The 26,021-nt window shown below is 50.3% G+C and overlaps 2 protein-coding genes across 5 annotated transcripts in view; one reads left to right on the top strand and one right to left on the bottom strand.

Moving 5' to 3' along the window:
- Window positions 1-267: 267 nt before the first annotated feature.
- Window positions 268-9,608, bottom strand: LOC141058421 (uncharacterized). The gene is made up of 2 exons (XM_073554671.1): window positions 9,270-9,608; window positions 268-7,915 (listed from the first exon to the last, which is right to left on the bottom strand). Exon 2 carries the CDS (start codon window positions 4,632-4,634, stop codon window positions 3,045-3,047), a length of 1,590 nt encoding a protein of 529 aa, XP_073410772.1. The 5' UTR covers window positions 4,635-7,915; window positions 9,270-9,608; the 3' UTR covers window positions 268-3,044.
- A 126-nt stretch (window positions 9,609-9,734) lies between these two features.
- The window catches only part of LOC141058419 (neutral alpha-glucosidase AB-like), a 44,191-nt gene continuing 27,904 nt past the window's right edge, over window positions 9,735-26,021 (top strand). The window contains exons 1-8 of one of the 4 annotated variants that reach the window (XM_073554668.1): window positions 9,735-9,891; window positions 19,892-19,990; window positions 21,160-21,268; window positions 21,874-22,001; window positions 22,081-22,260; window positions 22,455-22,520; window positions 23,701-23,788; window positions 24,119-24,185. In XM_073554668.1, the coding sequence (XP_073410769.1) occupies window positions 9,875-9,891; window positions 19,892-19,990; window positions 21,160-21,268; window positions 21,874-22,001; window positions 22,081-22,260; window positions 22,455-22,520; window positions 23,701-23,788; window positions 24,119-24,185 (754 nt within the window). In that variant the 5' untranslated portion in view covers window positions 9,735-9,874. The other 3 variants (XM_073554670.1, XM_073554667.1, XM_073554669.1) reach the window with 3 other exon arrangements.

Below are 26,021 nucleotides of genomic sequence, written 5' to 3'. Positions count from 1 at the left end.
CCCACACAACACCGCTAGGCACTGGAGACACCCGCAGCAGCAGCAGCAGCAGCCAGCACCCGCCGGGCACCCGGACACCCCCCCCCCCCCCCCTCATCCCAGCCTTCGGCCTACACCCACAGTATCAGTAAGGCATGTACGCTTTATAAGACGCACCTGAATTTTCCCAACTTTGAAGGAAAAAAGTGCGTCTTACAATGCGAAAAATACGGAAATCCACAAATGTCACACCGAGCTTTATCATTCTAGAAATGAAAATTCAACTCATATCTGTCAAACTATTTTATTACAAGTCAAATAGAACTAAAATATATAAATATATGTATACATACAAATGAATGATAATGAGTTTTAGAAATCAAAACAATGAATTAAGGCACATTAAAGATTAATGAAAAAAAAAAAAAACATTTTGTACCAAAGTCCCCGGCGCTTCAGCTGCAAAAATAGGGATTTTTGTGTACTCACCGAAAAAACCTTTTCTCCTAGCCAATCATTGGGGGACACAGACAGTGGGTGTTATGCTGCTTGCCACTAGAAGGACACTAAGTAAACCAGAAAAAAAGTTAGCTCCTCCCCTGCAGTATACACCCTCTCACTGGATGAGATTTCTCCAGTTCAGTGAAAAAAGCAGTAGGAGCATAAACAGTGAACAATATCCATAACTATGTCAAAACCTAAGAATGCTACAGTGAGCCAATAGGCTAAACAGGGTGGGTTGTTATGAACAGGTAGCCGAGGAGGAAATTCAAAACAAAGCTAAGTCTCAGAAAACCAAAGAGGTTGGTAACCATGCAGACCCCTGATCCTAACACGCAACTAGCAGCAGTCGTGGAGCATTCCTACGGTGGTCCTAGACGCCTCGTCACAACCGGAGAACTAAATAAGCCTAAAGCAGGAAAAGAGGAAAACTAACTGCCCCAGAGCAGACCCCAAAGGAGAGACAGCCCCCCACATGTATTGACGGTGAAAAAAGATGAAACACAAAAGCAGGAAAATAGGCTGAGCAAACGATGGGGCCAAACTAACTTGAATGGACAGGAAAGGAAAGACACTGTCTGCAGTCTGCCAAAAAACCCTAAAAAATGTCCAACACAACTAATAGCAAAATTAACCCTGAAGTCACTAGACTTCTCCCACTATATCAGCACTCTGAGACAGAGCAAAAGAGGCCAATCTAATAAGGGACAAAAAAAAAGGCAATTTGGCAAAGAGTGGAAATTTAGCACAGCCCAGCCGGGCTGGCTGACCACGCAAAAAACTGAAAAGACCAACAAGAGCAAGTGTGAACATTCGCAAAAAACAAACTTATCTGAGAAGACTGGAACAGAGCAGAGTCCTAGACCTGAGAAGCAGACTGAATCACCAGCAACAGGATAGGGCGTTGGCTGTCTTATATCCAGTCTGATACTCCAGAGATCCAATCACTATCTTCCTCACCAGGTGGCAGATCACTACCACTCAAACCAACCTCACCAGCTCCCGTCACCACTAGAGGGAGAACGGAAGGGGAACTCAACTGGTGGAGCAGAAAATGAGCTCATAACAGTGGGTGCTGTGTCCCAAATGATTGCCTCAGAGAAATGGATTTTACGGTGATTACACAAAAATCCCTATTTCTCCTACGCCCCATTGGGGACACAGACAGTGGGACGTCCTAAAGCAGTCCCTGGGTGGGGAGCATACATCTGCTAATACCCCATGTACCACGTCAACACTGTGGTACTGCCGATTGCAGGATGCGTCTGCCGAGAGCTGCATCTGCAGAGGCCTGAGAATGAATTTGGTAATGTTTTGTAAAAGTATGCAGACTGGACCAAGTCGCAGCCTTGCAGACCTGTTCTGCCGAGGCCTGGTGCCGAATTGCCCAAGAGGCGCCCACTGAGCGGGTAGAGTGTACTTTAATCCCTGCTGGGACAGGCGCGTTCCTGACGGTAGGATTCCTGAATTGCCAAGCGAATCCACCTGGCTAGCATTGCTTTTGAAGCGGCTAGACCCTTACTATACCCCTCTGGAAGTATGAACAGGGCATCTGACTTGCGGAATGGAGCTGTTCGCGAGATGTACCGTCTCAGAGCCCTAACCACATCCAGGGTGTGGAGGGCCTTCTCAATGCGATGGACTGGTGCCGGACAAAAGGAAGGCAAAACTATTTCCTCATTGAGATGGAAAGAGGAGACGACTTTGGGCAGGAAGGACAGGGAAATCCTGAGAACTGCCTTGTCCTGATGAAAATTCAGGAACAGAGGATGGCAGGACAGGGCCTCCAATGCCGAAACTCATCTAATTGACGTAATTGCCACTAGAAAAACCACCTTCCAAGAGAGAACGGTAAGTGGCACGTCCTGCAGCGGTTCGAAAGGAGCCTCCTGTAAGAACCAGGTTAAGGTCCCATGATTACAATGGCCTTCTATAAGGAGGCCGCACATGGGAAACTCCCTGAATAAACGTCTTGACCTGAAGTTTGGTGGCAATTTTGCTTTCGAATAGCACTGACAAGGCCGAAATTTGGCCTTTGAGCGAGCTAAGCGCGAGGCCTGACTTTAATACGGATAGAAGGAATTCCAATATGGCCGGAATGGAAAACACCAGAGGGCATCGACCATGATCCTTGCACCACGAAAAGAAGGTTTTCCAGGTGCAGTGATAGATGCGCATTGACACAGGCTTCCTAGCACTAATCATGGTGGAAATCACGTCATGAGAGAACCCAAAAGTTTCACCATAACCAGGTTCCCCGCATCATGTTCCCACATGCTTTATGCATCCATTAGCCCTCTGTGTCTGTACTGTTACACACTTAACATTATGGCTGATCCATACAATCAGGGCAACTGTTACCACCCACCTTTCGTGTCTACCTCTTTCCTCAGACTGTAAGCTTGCGAGCAGGGCCCTCATTCCTCTTGGTATTTGTTATAATATATGTGATTATTGTTATGCTGTAATGTCTATTGTCTGTACAAATCCCCTCTGAAATGTAAAGTGCTGCGGAATATCTCGGCACTATAGAAATAAAATGTATTATTATAACCCAGCCTGTGCTAAAATCCAGGATTCAACAGCCACGCTGTCAAAGACAGGGCCCCGTAGTCCTGGTGGTAAATCAGGCCCTGTGAGAGTAGATCCATGCGATCTGGAAGTCGCCAGGGGACGTTGGCGACTAGTTGTATTAGTTCTGCGTACAATGCTCGGCGCGGCCAATCTGGCGCGACTAGCATCACTGGTACTCCCTCCATTCTGATCTTCTTGATGACCCTCGGAAGCAAGGGAAGAGGGGGAAAGATGTACGGGAGCTGGACCCGGTGCCACGGCAGAACTAGGGCATCCGCTCCGATGGCGCATGGATCGCGCAATCGAGAAATGAATCGAGGAACCTTGTTGTTTAGTCTTGAGGCCATGAGATCCACATCCGGAGTCCCCCAACGATGACAAATCTGCTGAAAGACTTCCGGATGAAGAGAGCACTCTCCCGAGGCAAGGCCTTGGTGACTGAGAAAATCTGCCGCCCAATTCTTTACGCCCGGGATGTGGATTGCTGAGATGGGCGAATGGTTGGTCTCGGCCCAATGGAAGATGTGACTCACTTCGTGCATGGCCATCCTGCTCAGAGTACCTCCCTGGCGGTTGATATACGCTACAGTCTTGGCGTTGTCGGATTGGATCCTGATGGGGTGACCTGCGAGGAGATGGTGGAAACTCCATAGAGCTAATCTGATCGCTCGTATCTCCAAAATGTTGATGGGGAGACGTGACTCTCGAGTTGACCAACGACCCTGTGGTGGCGAAAGACCGCAACCCAGCCTAGAAGACTTACGTCGGTGGTTACTACCAACCATCTTACTGGGAGAAAAGACCTCCCTTGATTCAGGGAGGACTTCAGTGTCCACCACTTGAGGGCTTATGTGATCCGCAGGGACAGAAAGAAGAAACCGACGGTCCAGGGAGAACGGGTTCTTGTCCCAAGCCAACAGCAACGCATGTTGTAAGGGACGGAGATGGAACTGTGCGAATGGGACTGCTTCAATCGCTGCCACCATCTTTCCGAGAACTCTCATGCTGAAACGAATGGTGTGAGAAGTCAGTCGTGAAAAAGTCCGCGCTGCCTGTTGTAAGGCTTGGGTCTTTTCTGGAGGGAGAATGACCAACCCGCGGGAAGTGTTCAAGATCATTCCTAAAAAGGAAATCTGTTGAGCCGGTTTTGGGAAAGACTTTTTGAAGTTTATCTGCCATCCCAGGCGAGAAAGTGTATTTACTGTTATATCCACGGATTCCTTGCAGGCTGGAAGGGACGGACCCTTGATGAGCAGGTCGTACAGGTACAGTAACACCACCACTCCCAGAGAGTGGAGAATGGCCATGACAGCTGTCATGACCTTGGTAATGACCCTGGAGGCGGTGGCGAGTCCGAAGGGCAAGGCAACGAACTGGAAGTGTTCCTCGTGAATTGCAAAATGCAGGAAATGCTGGTGGGACGGGCAGATCGGAATGTGAAGGTAAGCGTCCTTGATGTCGATGGATGTTAGGAACTCTCCTTTTTCCATGGAAGCGACAACTGATCGGAGAGATTCCATTCGGAATCTCCGTACCTTGACAAACTGACTTAACAGTTTGAGATCCAGAATGGGCTGCATCGTCCCGTCCTTCTTTGGAACCACAAAAAGGTTTGAATAAAAACCCCTGAACCTTTCGTGCTGAGGGACCGGAATGATTCCGTTCCTTTGCAGAGCCTGAACAGCCCGAAGGAATGCTCTTGTCTTTTTCTTGGGGGGGGGGGGGGGAGAAGAAAATTCTATCTTGTATCCAGAGGCCACCAGCTCCCTAACCCACTTGTTGTTGCCGACCGAAAGCCAGGTGTGACTGAAGGAAAGTAGACGACCGCCTACTTTGTCGGTGTCCGCCGGATGCCGCAACAAGTCATTGCGTAGAAGATCTATGAGATCTGTCTCCTCTAGATCCAGATGCCCTGGGCATCCAAGAGCGGTTAGGTCTGGGATCCTGTCTCCTCACGGGGACCAACCTGAGCCGGAAGAGAAGGTAGAAGGGGATCGAAAACGCGTCGGCTGTTGGTTCTGAAACGGCCGAACACCCTTTTGTTGAGGAAGGAATTTACTTTTCCCCCCGGTAATATCAGAAATGAGCTGGTCCAGTTTCTCTCCAAAAAGACGACCAGTTTGATAGGTCAAAGAAGTAAACAATCTTTTAGATGTGGCATCTGCCCGCCAGTCGCTGAGCCACAGGGCTCTTCTAATGGAGATCGCATTAGCGGCAGTTTGAGCAGCGCAATTGGCGGCATCTAAAGAAGCGTCCACTACAAAGTCCACTGCGTGAATTATCTGCCTGGCGACACTGGTTGCCTCCGGAGGAAGATTGGTGCCCTGGAAGGCTGTAATTAAGACTTATGCCCAAGCGGCCATTGCCTTAGTGACCCAAGTCGCCGCGAAAGATGGAAAAAGCACCACTCCTGAAGGTTCAAAAACTGAGCGGGCAAGGTAGTCAATTTGACGATCGGAGGGGTTTCTGACTGAGGAGCCCTCAGAAAAGGATAGGAGCGTTTTAGAAGCAAGACGCGATACAGGAGGGTCCACCAAAGGGGACTGTAACCAATCCTTCATTAGGTCTGGAACAAAAGGGTTTTTTGCCTCAGTAGACTTTTGCCCTGTGAACCGCTTATGTGGCCGATCCCTATGTTTCTGGACAATGTCCTTTAACTCCGGATGGCTGGTAAATAACCTGCATACAAGTTTGGTTCTCTTAAATGAGATAGCGTGTGCTGGAGCGGGAATATTTTCCTCATCCAACTCCAGAATCCTGTTGACTGATTCTATAAAAGAATCAAGCGACTCTTGGTCATTTGGGGTATTCTGAGGGGCTGACGTGTCTGATTCGAATTCAGAGTCGTGCTCGCTGCGAACATTAGGAGAAGGAGAGCGAGAGACAGAACTCGCCGATGCTGAAGCATGAGCGTGACTAGGGGACGTGTCATGGGTCCGATTTCTAGAGACCTGACCATCCCTTCAACGAGTACAGCCCCTGCTGGTGGACAGTTCCCGGCCGTCGCCAGAGCCCTCCTCGGGAGGTAAAGACGCTTTCTGACTTAAAGAGGTCTCCCGAAGTGAGAGTCTATAGCCTGGGTCAGTGAATCCACCGACCGTGACAGGGACGCAGGCCACTCAGGGGGATTAAACGCAGGAAGTCCGTCAGCAGCGGTGGCGGCGAGGGGTGTTTGAGCGCAAGCTGGGTCACAGACCGTGCATAAGGGATTAGTCTGGGCACTGGGCCAAGGCAGTCTTGCAAGTGGTACACAAGGTAAAAAACGCGGTGTGCTTCTTAGCAGCCCGTTTAGCCTCCTTAGATTGAGTCATAGCGTTCCTGAAAGGGTTAAAAGCAGAGTCAGGTCTGCAGCTGCAGGGAATGTGCCAGGAAGGGGTTAAGCTTTGTTCTGAGGGCAGATGCAGCTTACCCCGGTCCTATGCTGTGTCCCCAGGAGGAATAGCGGTGGCCCTGTGGTGTCACTCGATATCCAGCAGAGTGCGCGCCTCACAGTCCGAGTCCAGAGAAGGCTAAAGTAAATGACATGGCCCCCAAGACTAGGATTGCGCGTCTTGTAAGGGACGAGAGGCGCCAAGAAGGGGGGACGGCGCTATTCAAATTGCGGCCTAGTAGGCCGGAAAAGCCGGGTACTACATTTTTGGCCTACCCGCGGTAAGCGCCGAGTTGGGGGGGGGCCAGTGCACCTCTGCTGAGACAAAGTCAGCACCTCTCCCGGGAAACAGGACCCGACCCCATACCTCTACTCCAGTGCTCAGGCCGGCCGTGCTGTCTGGGGCCATCCATGCAGGTCTTCTCATCCTCCTGGGCTGATGTAGCAGAGCTGGAGGCGTTCTTAACCCTCGATCCTCCCTATGGGCAGGGGGATGGAGAGCTATGGGGTTGATTCAGGGCATTCGGAAGCGCTGTTCCAGTCTTTTCCATTGCACTCCATGCTTCGTCTGTTGCGCTCCAGAGCCCACCTCGTGCCCTCGTACTTGTGGATTACCGGGACAGTAAAGGAACCATCGCCAGAGGAATCAGCCCTGTTCGTCGCAGGAAAGTGTACGGGGAGGTATACTCCGCGTGCTTGCCTGTTGTTTGCTCAGGGTAGAGCGGGCCGTAGAAAGGAACAGTCACCCCCTTCACTCTGTTAATTAAAAAATAAAAAGTTACAGAAAAATCAAAAAGGAAAATAAAAACGGTGGGGTCTGAAGCCAGATCCAAGTGCCTCCTACAAACACTAAGCAAGAACTGGAGAGATCTCATCCAGCGAGAGGATGTATACTGCAGGGGAGGAGATCACTTTTTTCTGGTTTACTTAGTGTCCTCCTAGTGGCAAGCAGCATAACACCCACTGTCTGTGTCCCCCAATGAGACGTAGGAGAAATTGTATTGCGGTACTTAACACAAAATTCATTTCTCCTTGAATACACTATAGGACACGAGCGTGGGTAAAGGGAAGGGTATCTAGGTGGGCCCTGTGCCATAGATAACACGTCCTAGGATGACCCATAAACAAAACAAAAAAAACATAATACAAAGCCCCGAAAAAAAGACAGAGAAGCATCAAAGTACAGACAGTATGTAAGGCAAATATAGTAAAGGTGAGAACTAAATATTGGACAAAGGAAATCAAAAGGTGGTAGACCCCCACAGGACCAACCCTAGCAAGTCGTCGGAAGAGGGGAGGGTAATTTCAGAGATCTTAGACTCATCTATTGGACATCGGAGGGGCGCTGGGTCACACCTATTTTGGCAGAACATGGATGGTGGAGGCACCAGCACTCCACTTTGTGGAGAGATGACAAATGATGAATTGGCATCCAAAGAGGTCACTACTGTAGAGGGCACGGTGAAAGAAGATGGAGGAAACCCACAAAACCTAGAAGAAAACAAAGACATTTATGTAAAAAAAATCCTGCCTAAGTTGTACAAAAAGACATGGCCGCCCCTCCCAATATTCACACCGTGATCTAATGCCCATCAGCTAAAATGTACAACCTGAACATGAGGTTATTACTTTACATTCTGATCAGACTGTATGAAGCCCACTACCACGTCACAGCGACCGAAACAGGGGGGCCCTAGCCTTAAAGATGCAGCGCCGGGGGAAAACCTTGGTTACAGCGGCAGCGCACCCGGCAGGGCGAGCCGCAGAGCGCACTTCCTTCCCTAGGCAGACTCCCAGCATGCAGTCCCATGCAAGCAACATCACCCCCTTCTCCCCAGGCAGACCCCCCCCCTTCAGCATGCACACGCAGCCACCTTCCAAGCATCACCCCCTTCTCCACAGGCAGTCCCCCCTTCAGCATGCACACGCAGCCCCATGCAAGCAACATCACCCCCTTCTCCCCAGGCAGACCCCCGCCTTCAGCATGCACACGCAGCCCCAAGCAAGCATCATCCCCTTTTCCACAGGCAGTCCCCCGTCCAGCATGCACACACAGCCCCATGCAAGCAACATCACCCTCTTCTCCCCAGGCAGAACCCCCTCCAGTATGAACATGCAGCCCCATGCAAGCAACATCACCCTCTTCTCCCCAGGCAGACCCCCCCCAGTATGCACGTGCAGCCCCATGCAAGCAACATCACCCTCTTCTCCCCAGGCAGACCCCCCCCAGTATGCACATGCAGCCCCATGCAAGCAACATCACCCCCTTCTCCCCAGGCAATCCCCCCTCCAGCATGCAGCCCCATGCAAGCACCGTCACCCCCTTCTCCCCAGGCAGACCCCCCTCCAGCATGCAGCCCCATGCAAGCAATGTCACCCCCCTTCTCCCCAGGTAGACACCCCTCCAGCATGCAGCCCCATGCAAGCTACATCACCCCCTTCTCCCTAGGCCGACAGCCCTCCAGCATGCAGCCCCATGCAAGCTACATCACCCCCTTCTCCCCAGGCAGACACCCCTCCAGCATGCAGCCCCATGCAAGCAAAATCACCCACTTCTGCCCAGGCAGACCCCCCTCAAGCATGCACATGCAGCCCCATGCAAGCAACATCACCCCTTTCTCCCCAGGCAGACCCCCTCCCCCAAGCTTGCACATGCAGCCCCATGAAAGCAACATCACCCTTCTCCCCAGGCAGACCCCCCCAGCATGCAGCCCCATGCAAGCAACATCACCCACTTCTGCCCAGGCAGACCCCCCCCCCCCAAGCTTGCACATGCAGCCCCATGAAAGCAACATCACCCTTCTCCCCAGGCAGACTCCCAGCTCCTGCATGAACATCCACTTACCTGATCTGTGACCCCAAAACATTCCAAATCCCGCTATGACACACGCTCTATGGAGAATGACCCCCCCCCAAAACCTCTCCAAATCCGCAAAAAATGCTCAAATTCCCGCCATAACATCCGCAGCCTCCTCCTCCTGACTGCTCTGCTCTATGGAGGAAGAGGCACCGGCCCTTCTGGTCACATGGGCATAACGTCAGCAGAGGTCCTTTAGCCGACTTGGATTTAGCCTCTACCGTGACCTCAATCACCAGTGATGACAGGAGTGCGGTGTGAGGGACGTGGCAGCAGCTACAGGACACACAGTGGCAGCCAACAGGAACGTGACCAGTCACCGACCACACCCCCGCCGCTCGTTAGCTCCTCCCCTCTTTGTCTCTTTTTCCCCGCCCCCTTAGCTTCACAGTCACATGACAGGATTTATTTTCCCCCTTCGCTGTACACGCTGCCGGGTAGTGACGTCATCACAGCGTCTGTGTCACTGGCCAATGATAACCGCTGACGTGTCCCCGCCTGCGCAATAGAACATTGGGTGACGTTGGAACGTTGGGCGTGGCCTCTGTCAGAGAGCCGGCTACCGAGGGGTCGGAGGTTAGAGCGGATTCAAGATGGCGCTGGCGCGGAGGTGAGAGCGGGCCGTGGTTAGTGGGAGGTAGCGCCTGTCTGTGCAGTCACACAGTACCTGGCGCGGAGGCTGAGGGGCAGGGGCGCTGCGAGTGTGCCGGATGTACGAGCTTACCCCATACAGGTGTGCGGCAGGGTGATGTGGCCTGGCGGGATCGGGTCAGCAGCGGCCCAGGGAGTTGTCAATAGAGAACTTCATATTCCCTTCACAGGCGGCGGACATGAGGGGGTTACTGCGAGCTCACAGATGAGTGGTATCACTGCCCCCAGCATCCACCATGTACAGTGTGATAGTGATGGATCATTACCCCCAGCATCCACCATGTACAGTGTGATAGTGATGGATCACTACCCCCAGCATCCACCATGTACAGTGTGATAGTGATGGATCACTGCCCCCAGCATCCACCATGTACAGTGTGATAGTGATGGATCACTACCCCCAGCATCCACCATGTACAGTGTGATAGTGATGGATCACTACCCCCAGCATCCACCATGTACAGTGTGATAGTGATGGATCACTGCCCCCAGCATCCACCATGTACAGTGTGATAGTGATGGATCACTACCCCCAGCATCCACCATGTACAGTGTGATAGTGATGGATCACTACCCCCAGCATCCACCATGTACAGTGTGATAGTGATGGATCACTACCCCCAGCATCCACCATGTACAGTGTGATAGTGATGGATCACTACCCCCAGCATCCACCATGTACAGTGTGATAGTGATGGATCACTACCCCCAGCATCCACCATGTACAGTGTGATAGTGATGGATCACTACCCCCAGCATCCAACATGAACAGTGTGATAGTGATGGATCACTACCCCCAGCATCCACCATGTACAGTGTGATAGTGATGGATCATTACCCCCAGCATCCACCATGTACAGTGTGATAGTGATGGATCACTACCCCCAGCATCCACCATGTACTGTGTGATAGTGATGGATCACTACCCCCAGCATCCACCATGTACAGTGTGATAGTGATGGATCACTACCCCCAGCATCCACCATGTACAGTGTGATGGATCACTACCCCCAGCATCCACCATGTACAGTGTGATAGTGATGGATCACTACCCCCAGCATCCACCATGTACAGTGTGATAGTGATGGATCATTACCCCCAGCATCCACCATGTACAGTGTGATAGTGATGGATCACTACCCCCAGCATCCACCATGTACAGTGTGATAGTGATGGATCACTACCCCCAGCATCCACCATGTACAGTGTGATAGTGATGGATCACTACCCCCAGCATCCACCATGTACAGTGTGATAGTGATGGATCACTACCCCCAGCATCCACCATGTACAGTGTGATAGTGATGGATCACTACCCCCAGCATCCAACATGAACAGTGTGATAGTGATGGATCACTACCCCCAGCATCCACCATGTACAGTGTGATAGTGATGGATCATTACCCCCAGCATCCACCATGTACAGTGTGATAGTGATGGATCACTACCCCCAGCATCCACCATGTACAGTGTGATAGTGATGGATCACTGACCCCAGCATCCACCATGTACAGTGTGATAGTGATGGATCACTGACCCCAGCATCCACCATGTACAGTGTGATAGTGATGGATCACTGACCCCAGCATCCACCATGTACAGTGTGATAGTGATGGATCACTACCCCCAGCATCCACCATGTACAGTGTGATAGTGATGGATCACTGACCCTAGCATCCACCATGTACAGTGTGATAGTGATGGATCACTGACCCCAGCATCCACCATGTACAGTGTGATAGTGATGGATCACTGACCCCAGCATCCACCATGTACAGTGTGATAGTGATGGATCACTACCCCCAGCATCCACCATGTACAGTGTGATAGTGATGGATCACTGACCCCAGCATCCACCATGTACAGTGTGATGGATCACTACCCCCAGCATCCACCATGTACAGTGTGATGGATCACTGCCCCCAGCATCCACCATGTACAGTGTGATAGTGATGGATCACTGCCCCCAGCATCCACCATGTACAGTGTGATAGTGATGGATCACTACCCCCAGCATCCACCATGTACAGTGTGATGGATCACTACCCCCAGCATCCACCATGTACAGTGTGATGGATCACTGCCCCCAGCATCCACCATGTACAGTGTGATAGTGATGGATCACTACCCCCAGCATCCACCATGTACAGTGTGATAGTGATGGATCACTGCCCCCAGCATCCACCATGTACAGTGTGATGGATCACTGCCCCCAGCATCCACCATGTACAGTGTGATGGATCACTGCCCCCAGCATCCACCATGTACAGTGTGATAGTGATGGATCACTGCCCCCAGCATCCACCATGTACAGTGTGATAGTGATGGATCACTACCCCCAGCATCCACCATGTACAGTGTGATGGATCACTACCCCCAGCATCCACCATGTACAGTGTGATAGTGATGGATCACTACCCCCAGCATCCACCATGTACAGTGTGATAGTGATGGATCACTACCCCCAGCATCCAACATGAACAGTGTGATAGTGATGGATCACTACCCCCAGCATCCACCATGTACAGTGTGATAGTGATGGATCATTACCCCCAGCATCCACCATGTACAGTGTGATAGTGATGGATCACTACCCCCAGCATCCACCATGTACTGTGTGATAGTGATGGATCACTACCCCCAGCATCCACCATGTACAGTGTGATAGTGATGGATCACTACCCCCAGCATCCACCATGTACAGTGTGATGGATCACTACCCCCAGCATCCACCATGTACAGTGTGATAGTGATGGATCACTACCCCCAGCATCCACCATGTACAGTGTGATAGTGATGGATCATTACCCCCAGCATCCACCATGTACAGTGTGATAGTGATGGATCACTACCCCCAGCATCCACCATGTACAGTGTGATAGTGATGGATCACTACCCCCAGCATCCACCATGTACAGTGTGATAGTGATGGATCACTACCCCCAGCATCCACCATGTACAGTGTGATAGTGATGGATCACTACCCCCAGCATCCACCATGTACAGTGTGATAGTGATGGATCACTACCCCCAGCATCCACCATGTACAGTGTGATAGTGATGGATCACTACCCCCAGCATCCAACATGAACAGTGTGATAGTGATGGATCACTACCCCCAGCATCCACCATGTACAGTGTGATAGTGATGGATCATTACCCCCAGCATCCACCATGTACAGTGTGATAGTGATGGATCACTACCCCCAGCATCCACCATGTACAGTGTGATAGTGATGGATCACTGACCCCAGCATCCACCATGTACAGTGTGATAGTGATGGATCACTGACCCCAGCATCCACCATGTACAGTGTGATAGTGATGGATCACTGACCCCAGCATCCACCATGTACAGTGTGATAGTGATGGATCACTACCCCCAGCATCCACCATGTACAGTGTGATAGTGATGGATCACTGACCCTAGCATCCACCATGTACAGTGTGATAGTGATGGATCACTGCCCCCAGCATCCACCATGTACAGTGTGATGGATCACTACCCCAGCATCCACCATGTACAGTGTGATAGTGATGGATCACTGACCCTAGCATCCACCATGTACAGTGTGATAGTGATGGATCACTGACCCCAGCATCCACCATGTACAGTGTGATAGTGATGGATCACTGACCCCAGCATCCACCATGTACAGTGTGATAGTGATGGATCACTACCCCCAGCATCCACCATGTACAGTGTGATAGTGATGGATCACTGACCCCAGCATCCACCATGTACAGTGTGATGGATCACTACCCCCAGCATCCACCATGTACAGTGTGATGGATCACTGCCCCCAGCATCCACCATGTACAGTGTGATAGTGATGGATCACTGCCCCCAGCATCCACCATGTACAGTGTGATAGTGATGGATCACTACCCCCAGCATCCACCATGTACAGTGTGATGGATCACTACCCCCAGCATCCACCATGTACAGTGTGATGGATCACTGCCCCCAGCATCCACCATGTACAGTGTGATAGTGATGGATCACTACCCCCAGCATCCACCATGTACAGTGTGATAGTGATGGATCACTGCCCCCAGCATCCACCATGTACAGTGTGATGGATCACTGCCCCCAGCATCCACCATGTACAGTGTGATGGATCACTGCCCCCAGCATCCACCATGTACAGTGTGATAGTGATGGATCACTGCCCCCAGCATCCACCATGTACAGTGTGATAGTGATGGATCACTACCCCCAGCATCCACCATGTACAGTGTGATGGATCACTACCCCCAGCATCCACCATGTACAGTGTGATAGTGATGGATCACTGCCCCCAGCATCCACCATGTACAGTGTGATAGTGATGGATCACTACCCCCAGCATCCACCATGTACAGTGTGATGGATCACTACCCCCAGCATCCACCATGTACAGTGTGATAGTGATGGATCACTGCCCCCAGCATCCACCATGTACAGTGTGATAGTGATGGATCACTGCCCCCAGCATCCACCATGTACAGTGTGATAGTGATGGATCACTGCCCCCAGCATCCACCATGTACTGTGTGATAGTGATGGATCACTGCCCCCATCATCCACCATGTACTGTGTGATAGTGATGGATCACTGCCCCCAGCATCCACCATGTACAGTGTGATAGTGATGGATCACTACCCCCAGCATCCACCATGTACAGTGTGATAGTGATGGATCACTACCCCCAGCATCCACCATGTACAGTGTGATAGTGATGCATCACTACCCCCAGCATCCACCATGTACAGTGTGATAGTGATGGATCACTACCCCCAGCATCCATGTACAGTGTGATAGTGATGCATCACTACCCCCAGCATCCACCATGTACAGTGTGATAGTGATGGATCACTGCCCCCAGCATCCACCATGTACAGTGTGATAGTGATGGATCACTACCCCCAGCATCCACCATGTACAGTGTGATGGATCACTGCCCCCAGCATCCACCATGTACAGTGTGATAGTGATGGATCACTGCCCCCAGCATCCACCATGTACAGTGTGATAGTGATGGATCACTACCCCCAGCATCCACCATGTACAGTGTGATGGATCACTACCCCCAGCATCCACCATGTACAGTGTGATGGATCACTGCCCCCAGAATCCACCATGTACAGTGTGATAGTGATGGATCACTACCCCCAGCATCCACCATGTACAGTGTGATAGTGATGGATCACTGCCCCCAGCATCCACCATGTACAGTGTGATGGATCACTGCCCCCAGCATCCACCATGTACAGTGTGATGGATCACTGCCCCCAGCATCCACCATGTACAGTGTGATAGTGATGGATCACTGCCCCCAGCATCCACCATGTACAGTGTGATAGTGATGGATCACTACCCCCAGCATCCACCATGTACAGTGTGATGGATCACTACCCCCAGCATCCACCATGTACAGTGTGATGGATCACTGCCCCCAGCATCCACCATGTACAGTGTGATAGTGATGGATCACTGCCCCCAGCATCCACCATGTACAGTGTGATAGTGATGGATCACTGCCCCCAGCATCCACCATGTACAGTGTGATAGTGATGGATCACTGCCCCCAGCATCCACCATGTACAGTGTGATAGTGATGGATCACTGCCCCCAGCATCCACCATGTACTGTGTGATGGATCACTGCCCCCATCATCCACCATGTACAGTGTGATAGTGATGGATCACTGCCCCCAGCATCCACCATGTACAGTGTGATAGTGATGGATCACTACCCCCAGCATCCACCATGTACAGTGTGATAGTGATGCATCACTACCCCCAGCATCCACCATGTACAGTGTGATAGTGATGGATCACTACCCCCAGCATCCACCATGTACAGTGTGATGGATCACTACCCCCAGCATCCACCATGTACAGTGTGATAGTGATGGATCACTGCCCCCAGCATCCACCATGTACAGTGTGATAGTGATGGATCACTGCCCCCAGCATCCACCATGTACAGTGTGATAGTGATGGATCACTGCCCCCAGCATCCACCATGTACTGTGTGATAGTGATGGATCACTGCCCCCATCATCCACCATGTACTGTGTGATAGTGATGGATCACTGCCCCCAGCATCCACCATGTACAGTGTGATAGTGATGGATCACTACCCCCAGCATCCACCATGTACAGTGTGATAGTGATGGATCACTACCCCCAGCATCCACCATGTACAGTGTGATAGTGATGCATCACTACCCCCAGCATCCACCATGTACAGTGTGATAGTGATGGATCACTACCCCCAGCATCCATGTACAGTGTGATAGTGATGCATCACTACCCCCAGCATCCACCATGTACAGTGTGATAGTGATGGATCACTGCCCCCAGCATCCACCATGTACAGTGTGATAGTGATGGATCACTACCCCCAGCATCCACCATGTACAGTGTGATGGATCACTGCCCCCAGCATCCACCATGTACAGTGTGATAGTGATGGATCACTGCCCCCAGCATCCACCATGTACAGTGTGATAGTGATGGATCACTACCCCCAGCATCCACCATGTACAGTGTGATGGATCACTACCCCCAGCATCCACCATGTACAGTGTGATGGATCACTGCCCCCAGAATCCACCATGTACAGTGTGATAGTGATGGATCACTACCCCCAGCATCCACCATGTACAGTGTGATAGTGATGGATCACTGCCCCCAGCATCCACCATGTACAGTGTGATGGATCACTGCCCCCAGCATCCACCATGTACAGTGTGATGGATCACTGCCCCCAGCATCCACCATGTACAGTGTGATAGTGATGGATCACTGCCCCCAGCATCCACCATGTACAGTGTGATAGTGATGGATCACTACCCCCAGCATCCACCATGTACAGTGTGATGGATCACTACCCCCAGCATCCACCATGTACAGTGTGATGGATCACTGCCCCCAGCATCCACCATGTACAGTGTGATAGTGATGGATCACTGCCCCCAGCATCCACCATGTACAGTGTGATAGTGATGGATCACTGCCCCCAGCATCCACCATGTACAGTGTGATAGTGATGGATCACTGCCCCCAGCATCCACCATGTACAGTGTGATAGTGATGGATCACTGCCCCCAGCATCCACCATGTACTGTGTGATGGATCACTGCCCCCATCATCCACCATGTACTGTGTGATAGTGATGGATCACTGCCCCCAGCATCCACCATGTACAGTGTGATAGTGATGGATCACTACCCCCAGCATCCACCATGTACAGTGTGATAGTGATGCATCACTACCCCCAGCATCCACCATGTACAGTGTGATAGTGATGGATCACTACCCCCAGCATCCATGTACAGTGTGATAGTGATGCATCACTGCCCCCAGCATCCACCATGTACAGTGTGATAGTGATGGATCACTGCCCCCAGCATCCACCATGTACTGTGTGATAGTGATGGATCACTGCCCCCAGCATCCACCATGTACAGTGTGATAGTGATGGATCACTACCCCCCAGCATCCACCATGTACAGTGTGATAGTGATGCATCACTACCCCCAGCATCCACCATGTACAGTGTGATAGTGATGGATCACTACCCCCAGCATCCATGTACAGTGTGATAGTGATGGATTACTGCCCCCAGCATCCACCATGTACTGTGTGATAGTGATGGATCATTACCCCCAGCATTCACCATGTACAGTGTGATAGTGATGGATCACTGCCCCCAGCATCCACCATGTACAGTGTGATAGTGATGGATCACTGCCCCCAGCATCCACCATGTACAGTGTGATAGTGATGGATCACTGCCCCCAGCATCCACCATGTACAGTGTGATAGTGATGGATCACTGCCCCCAGCATCCACCATGTACAGTGTGATAGTGATGGATCACTGCCCCCAGCATCCACCATGTACAGTGTGATAGTGATGGATCACTGCCCCCAGCATCCACCATGTACAGTGTGATAGTGATGGATCACTGACCCCAGCATCCACCATGTACAGTGTGATAGTGATGGATCACTACCCCCAGCATTCACCATGTACTGTGTGATAGTGATGGATCACTACCCCCAGCATCCACCATGTACTGTGTGATAGTGATGGATCATTACCCCCAGCATCCACCATGTACAGTGTGATAGTGATGGATCACTGCCCCCAGCATCCACCATGTACAGTGTGATAGCGAGGGATCACTACCCCCAGCATCCACCATGTACAGTGTGATAGCGATGGAACACTGCCCCCAGCATCCACCATGTACAGTGTGATAGTGAGGGATCACTACCCCCAGCATTCACCATGTACTGTGTGATAGTAATGGATCACTACCCCCCAGCATCCACCATGTACAGTGTGATAGTGATGGATCACTGACCCCAGCATCCACCATGTACAGTGTGATAGTGAGGGATCACTACCCCCAGCATTCACCATGTACTGTGTGATAGTGAGGGATCACTACCCCCAGCATTCACCATGTACAGTGTGATAGTGATGGATCACTACCCCCAGCATCCACCATGTACAGTGTGATAGTGAGGGATCACTACCCCCAGCATTCACCATGTACTGTGTGATAGTGATGGATCACTACCCCCAGCATCCACCATGTACTGTGTGATAGGGATTGATCACTACCCCCAGCTTCCACCATGTACTGTAGGATATTACTGTATCAGGGTGGGCAGAGCTCTTTAGCAGTCGTGCCTCAGTTCTAGGCCTCCCCTCTCCCGTGGCATGTCACCATAGTACATAACGTGCCGGCAGTTCTTTGTTCATGACTTTTCCAGTTACAGATCAGCGATTCCCTTCTGTTTTTCTCATTTTTCTTTTATTTGTTAAACGTTTTTGGTTTAGTGACTTATTGTGGCGGAATCGTGAGCTCCAGTGCATCGAATTATGAGGAAAGTGAAGCGAGCGCAAAATTTCCACTGGTTGGGTCCACAGCTCCTTTGCTGACCCATGCGTTTCCATGGTAACAAATGGCACACAAGCCCCGTGTTCTCTCATTCTGAGAGCGCACTACTTATGTCTAACCTGCCCAATATACAGGGGACGGAGGGAAGTTTGCAGAGATGTTCGGCTTTTCCAACATTCTGACTCCATTGGCTTGTATATGCTCGGAGTTGATCTTTGTGGGGGCTCAAATGGTTAACTTAACGTTATATTATCAGAACTATGCTGTTTGGTCCCCTTTTTAAAGGGATTGTCCCGTACTCTACAGGTTGTGCCTAATCGTCCCTGGGTGGTCCCAGACCACAACGCCCCCTCTGCTACTGATTCTCACCCACCAGCCTACTATCCTATCGGGGGGCTTAAACCTCCGCTTTGGGATGACTGTTTTAGTGATCAGTGGGGGTCTCTGCAATGGGGCGAGCCCATGAATTGTACACTGGATGGTTAATAATTGATCTCCCAGGATTTGGCAGTTTTACTCAATGATTGTCTTCCCCATTCCTTTCTTAGAACCGAGATCGATCTCCTTTTCCTCTGTTATCCCTCCTTGAAGTTTCAGCTGGCCGTCACTATTTAGGGGCGCCTCCATTTCCAGGGGGAATAACGGGGGACCCACCTTCTGCAGATTTATAAGAGCTGTTAATAAGATATTTGTTTACAGACGTCAGGAGTGATGACAGATCCTCTTTCCATACCCGGAAGGTGTCTGCATGTTGTCCCTCTGTGTGTCTTGGCAGCACATTACATTTATTTTCTTACTTTTGTGAAGGTTTATAAGGGAAGATCTGTTTGTGATGTTGTCAGAAAAGCTCCTCCTGGCCACGGGAAATACCTGTCAGCCATATTGGATATGATTGGCTGCACCTTGCCATATTTTAGGGCTGAGATAGTCTTGGGGGGGGTGATAAACGTGAACCCCTCACCGATCCCCCGTTCTGATCCTTCCAGTTTCTTTCTTTGTATAATTTCCCCCTTTGTCACCGTCTCCTGTCTGATCTCGTCCTGCTCTCTTCTAGGCTCCTTGGGCTCGCTCTCGTGTTCTCGGTCTGTCTTACTCCCGGCCTGAGTGTCGATAGGAGCAACTTCAAGACATGTGAACAGAGCTCGTTCTGCAAGTAAGTGACCCGAATATTTCATAGGTCTGTGCACCTTCTCCTACAAAATCACAATGACTGCACCCACTGGAGGACGCGTGGCGCTGGCAGTGCCCGGAGTGCTGTTGCATTGTGCAAGACTCGCTCTGCCACGCGGCTGCTTAGATCTTTCTATGGAAAGTACAGGGGGGTCGCCGGACCCCTTTTCCACAGAGAGCATCAGAAATCTCGTCTCTGGATTCCGGGGAATCTGCTGTTTTAAGTGACGAGTTACCTAATCCCAAAACCACAGGATGGAGCCGCAGGGCTGGTGAGCGGCAGACTGCAGTTATGGCCTCCATTGGTAGCCGCCGCTGACTGATGAGGTCGGGAGTGCAGCCATTCTCGAAGCGGGCGTATTAATAATTGCTCTAATACAGATCTCACGCTGCAGGCTTTCCCTCAGCGGTCACACACAGTCCACACGACTGCACTTAAGTAAAAGGTCCGCTAATAATTAGTTGGTGTTAGAAATTAAAAAGGGCCGTTTGCCTTTCATTAATCTATTTCTTGCAAGGCTACGCCATCAATTTATGATCTTGATGTCTGGGATTCCTCTCTCTGATTCTGAGTGAGATGCAAATTGAAGTTCAGACGTTCCTAGAAATCCCTATAGACGCTGAATAAGCAGGGGAGGCCAACTCCAGTGTCAGTATCGAGGAGTTAGAGACACTGGGGGGTAAATTGATTTTTTTTTTTCTTTTTTTTTTTTTTTAACTCCTCTGATCCCCACACCTTCTATACTCCAGCTCAATAGGTAGAAGGAAATAAGCCCAAAATGGAGTTCTGCACAGCACCTTGTTGAAGAGAGCTCACGTTTAACCTCCATTCATTGTCTGTGAAAGTCCAGCACTCGGCTATTTCCGGCAGTCCCATAGACATTGAATAGAGCGGAGCCTTAATGTGACCACCTCCCAAATCTTTCCAGAAGGTCTCTGCAGAATTTGGTTCTAGGGGTTGCAGTCCCTGGTCTCAATTATTAAGGAAGGGATCCTGTGATCAGCAAGATCTCCTATAATCTTTTATAGTTGAGGAGACCTGTTATAGCCAGGATGGAAAGCAGAGCAGATTTTTATTTACAGCCCCCCATAGTCTGTTCTTTGCTTTCAGTTGGGATAAATATTTGTCTTTTATCACCGATGTTCTTGTAGACGTCAGCGCAAGCTGGAGCCGGGACCCTCTCAATACCGGGCTTTGCTGGGAAGTGCAAAACTGACTGCGGATAAACTTGAAATCCAGCTGATTAACGACAAGACCCAGGTAAGATTTCGGCAGGATCGATTATCCTTTCCCCAGTGTATGCACTGCAAGTCCTCACAGCCCCTGGGTAATTTTTAAGTCTGTATTAAGCCTCATTCACACATCTGTTTTTCATGGATAGAAGGCTTAAGGCTGGGATCACACTACCGTGTGTGATGAAACTCGCACGAGTCTCTTGCATCAGGACCAGAGTTGCGGCTACATGTATCTTTATGAGTGCCGCCGGGTGTTGATACGAGTTTCTCACATCAGACACGGTAGTGTGATCCCGGCCTAACCAGTAAAGTCTACGGGGCTTTTCACATGTCTATATGTCTGGCAGACCCCCCCCCCCCCCCCCAAAAAAAAAAACAAAAAAACATTTTTTTTTTTTCTATCGAAGATGCAGATCAATCTCCCCCATTCAAACTTATAGGTCCGCGAAGGTCTCTCACAGCCTACTGATGTCTTCTGAGTTGCATCCTTGTGCTATAACTTTTCAATCTTTTATTTTTTATAATACTGATGGAAATGGATCCATTTTTGGGATGCAATAAAAATGACGTCCGAGTGAGGCCTACGTCTTAGTTTATTTCCTGAGCGGTTCTTGATTTAATCCCTCCTAGGTTTCCCTCCTTCTGGAAGTCTTTGGGCTCCATGGGAACATGACCCGTATTAAGATCAATGAGATCAAGCCTCTAAGACCCCGTTATGAGGTTCCCGATGTGCTGCTCGGGACACCCACCCCTGATAAGTAAGTGAACCCACGTTGGTGTACGTTACGTCCTTACAGCTCTCTTCGCGTACATGTGTACTCACGAATGTTCCGACAGTCTGCAGGTAACCGGACAGGACGATAATACCCTGGAGCTGTCCCTGGGGAGCGAGGAGCACAAGCTTCTGGTGACCGGATCGCCTTTCCGCCTGGACATCCTGGCCGGGCGAGATCTGGTCCTGAGCGTCAACTCTCGTGGCTTGCTTTACTTTGAGGAGTACAGAGAAAGGAAAGACACGTAAGTAATGGAGGGCGCTCACGAGTGATTGGGACGTAATTTTGGGAATAAATCGTTGAATTATTGGGGTTATGGGTTGGGCTTATTTTGACCTGGGAATTGAAACTGAAATGTGTTTTTCTTTCTTTTTTGCTCTATGCCCCATCCCTTTTTTTTCTTTCTGCCCTCTCCTCTCGTGCCCCATCACCTCCCAGTCTCTCGGCTAAAGTTAGTAGCGCTGTCGGTAACATGTGGCATAAAGTGAAGAATCTTTTCTCTAGGTAATCATTGATCCCGCTTGCAAACTTGACTTGACATACATGACTGACATACTCGAGCTTTGACGTAAGAATAACGCAGGTGAGACTTAACGGGGAACTAAAGGCGGCAGGTAGAACTCTAGTAGAGGACCAAGTGCTACTTTTTCTATGGTGCTTTCCATTTCAAGTGAGACACTGGTTAGAAAGGGTATTCTGATTTCAAAAGACCTATTTTCCCCCAGTGACATGCTTTACTCACCCTCCCCAGGTCCACATCAGAGTTTCCATTGCTGCTCCCAGTATCTGTTGTCTGCAGCGCTGACGTTACTTTGAACTCAGTTGTGAGCTTGGGCACAAGTCGCTGAGATTTACTGATGGGACGTCAGTGCATGGAGAGACTGGTGGACCTGGGGAGGATGAGTAGAGCGGATTTTTTTGCAGCAGTTGCCTTAAGTTAAGGTGCCCATACACTGCAGGCTTGGATTGCCAGCTTTGTAATGTGTTTTGGGGTCTCCCAGTTCTCCTCTTATCCATTCCCCAGTGAAGATGAGCCTCATCCAGAAGGGTCTAGCCATTATGGAGCAGAGATTTGTCCTACAGCGATCCACTGCTATGGCCACTGTTGTGAAGGGACACTTATAACATGCAGGGAAAAAAATCATTTACATATGTCTAGGATTTCATTGCAGTAGAGAAGCGGAGAATATTACAAATTATTTTCTGCATTTCATGTACATTTTCTGTATGGCGGCTCGGTAGGAGAGTGCTGGAGAGGTGCCGGCTCCAGTCCTACTGAATGTAATATGGTGGTTGATCACCGGAGACGGCAGTCGGTCCGTGCCGCTAATGAAAGCAGATTAGAGACATGGTTACTCCAGTAGTATCAGTCATTTTCCCCAGAACAGGAGATACTTTAACTTGTTCCTTGGCTGCCATTTTTGTACATTTTCCTGGGATGACAGTAGTACGGGCCATGTCCGGGTTTCCAGTCTAAGACTACCGATAGAGAGCTTCACGACCGAGCGGCAGAGGATGACGGCAGTAACCCATTACACATAGCCTTAGACGTCACGCCCCTTCATCATCACGTGCCCTCTTCATCTTCTAACCCTCTCCCTCCTCTCTACCTTGCCTCTGTTTCTCTATGTCCCATCCTCCTGGAAGCGTCACTCCTCACCCCTCGTCTTTGTTCGGCTTGTAGTGATTCTGAGAAGACAGATGAACCCACTGGAAGTGATGATGAAAACCAAGGAGAGGAGGAAGTGGCAAAGGAAGAGGAGAGCAAGAAGGTGAGAAAGGGGGATGACTGATATTTTTATGGGATAATGTACAAGGGAGGGGAATAATAGACAGAATGCTAATGTGCGTCTGATATTCGGGCACAGTGATTCTAAGGAGGATTGTGCAAGTGGCGTTCATTTTCCTGTCTTACGCCGGCCAAGATGGCCAACATTTAGATGCCTGGCGGGTACCATACGCATCTCAGATTGGCGCGATACCTGCCGTGCCGGGCATCAGACAGTTGCCTTGCAGTGATAGACGTGTTGCAGGACCCCTTTTGGGCAGTGATCTGGTTAGTCCATGTAATAACACTTCCTATATTTTTTATTTTTGGCCAGGAAGAGGAGGATGAGCCAGGAACATGGGAAGAAACCTTTAAAACTCACACGGACAGTAAACCAAATGGTAAGGACTGTGGTGACTGCAAATGGAGATGCCAGCTCAATAATGGAGGGCAAATCCATGAAGTTTCCTCTCGACATTACAGTTCACATGTGCCCATAAAATGTCCTCAGACGAGTCAAGAACCAGTTTCTAAGCCATCCCCAAAATCGGAGGTTCTGGCGAGCTTAGTAGGAGATGCCCTGGTTGCTCTAAGAAATCACAAACCATCCTCTGTATAATAATATATTGAGCTGGTGCGGTCTGATCACATTAAGAGACGGGGAGGTTGGCGTATAAGCCGACCACAGTGGTAAATGGAGAATGCTGCTCCTGGGTGCAGCTATCTCTCCTGTCACTGCGGCCGAGGCACCAATTATAGGAGGTGGGTGCTTAGCTCCGTGTTGGGCATCTTTTCGTTAACGGCATACCCTGTGAATACGCCGATGCTGTCTGCCATGAGACAGCTTCCCGCCACAAGAGTTATCAGGTCCCCTGATTGTTTCCATCCACCACTGTAGTGACTATACTTTCTTATGTTGCAGACAAACTTTGCTTCTTTCATTCTGCACAACGCCATACGAGATGTGGCAGGACTAGGTTGGAGGGTTATCTCTTACCCCAAACTAGTCTGGCATGACACATGATAGGACTGCTGGACATCTCAGCATGTGGGCATTGTGCAGGCATTCCTACCTTCAGGGTTCCCTTGAAGGCCAAGACTCCAAGGCATGTCCCATTAAAGATTTAAAAAAAAAAAAAAAAAAAATCAAGACCTCTGTGTATGTTACTTTTTTTTTTTTTCTCCCACCATATTTTTCTTTTAAAATGCTAGGGACCTGGAAAACCCCAATAAATAATGCACCTCTTGGAGTGAATTTCGTATGTCTCGTTCGACTTATTGGGGTACACAGAACCAAAGGATAGTCTGGTGCCACCTGGAGGCTGACGATATTTTTTCATGTAGATAAACTCTCCTCCCCAGCAGACTATACCTCACCTGCTGGAGTCAGGCTTCCTCAGTTTTTGTAGTGTCCGTTTTAGGCACGGTCTGTCTTAGGTTAGGTAGGCGCTAACCATTTTGCTTGGGTGTTTCAGATGGATGTCTCAGGGTAGAAAAGTGTAATTGTGCACTGTTTCACCCATGTAGCGACAGAGCGTACAGGCTGTAATTGTTCAGTACGTGTCTACTTGCATCGGTGGGGCCAGACCAACGTACCGTGAGACAGTATGGTAGTCAGGTACTGGGACGGAGGTCCGTAAGCCAACTACCTCTTGCCTACCACCCCAAATAGTGCGGAACTGAAATTAAAGGGATACGGATCTTCTGGACAGGTAAATATAACCCTCTCGTTCCCCCTGTTCCCCACTCTCTATTCCTGTCCTTGGGGTGGTGCTTACTAGAGGCTTTACGGCTTAGGAGGAATGAAGGGACGGTCCTGTTGCAGAGGCCAGGTGCTGCTGCTGGCTGTCCTACTTGCTTTTCTCAGCGCTCCTTGTCTGGTCAGGGTTAAAAAGGTCAGTGGTCTGAAGGCTTTTGCTGCGCGACTGCCTGTGTATTCCTTCAGGCGTCGTTCTCTATGGATCCACACCAACAGGGTCTGGCCTGCTACCGGCAGAGAGAGAAGAGCAGCTATGCGGCAAGGCCCCACTCCAGCCCAGCAACCTGTTTAACCCCGACCAGATAAAACCAAGGGGCGCTCCGATGGGCAAGTAAAACAGCCAGCAGCAGCACTTGGCCCCTGCAACAGGACTGTCTCCTTTTCTCCTGATCCATACAGCCTCTAGCAACTACCACCCCAAGCAAAGAAATAGAAGCGTATAAGAGTGCGGAACCAGGGAGGAGAAGGTAAGAAAAGG

The sequence above is a fragment of the Dendrobates tinctorius genome, unplaced genomic scaffold (assembly GCF_039654945.1).
Source record: "Dendrobates tinctorius isolate UK_male_01 unplaced genomic scaffold, ASM3965494v1 ptg000211l, whole genome shotgun sequence".
Taxonomy (NCBI): domain Eukaryota; kingdom Metazoa; phylum Chordata; class Amphibia; order Anura; family Dendrobatidae; genus Dendrobates; species Dendrobates tinctorius.
The sequence above is the reverse complement of the archived record's forward strand: the minus strand, read 5'-3'. Positions and strand labels throughout refer to the sequence as shown.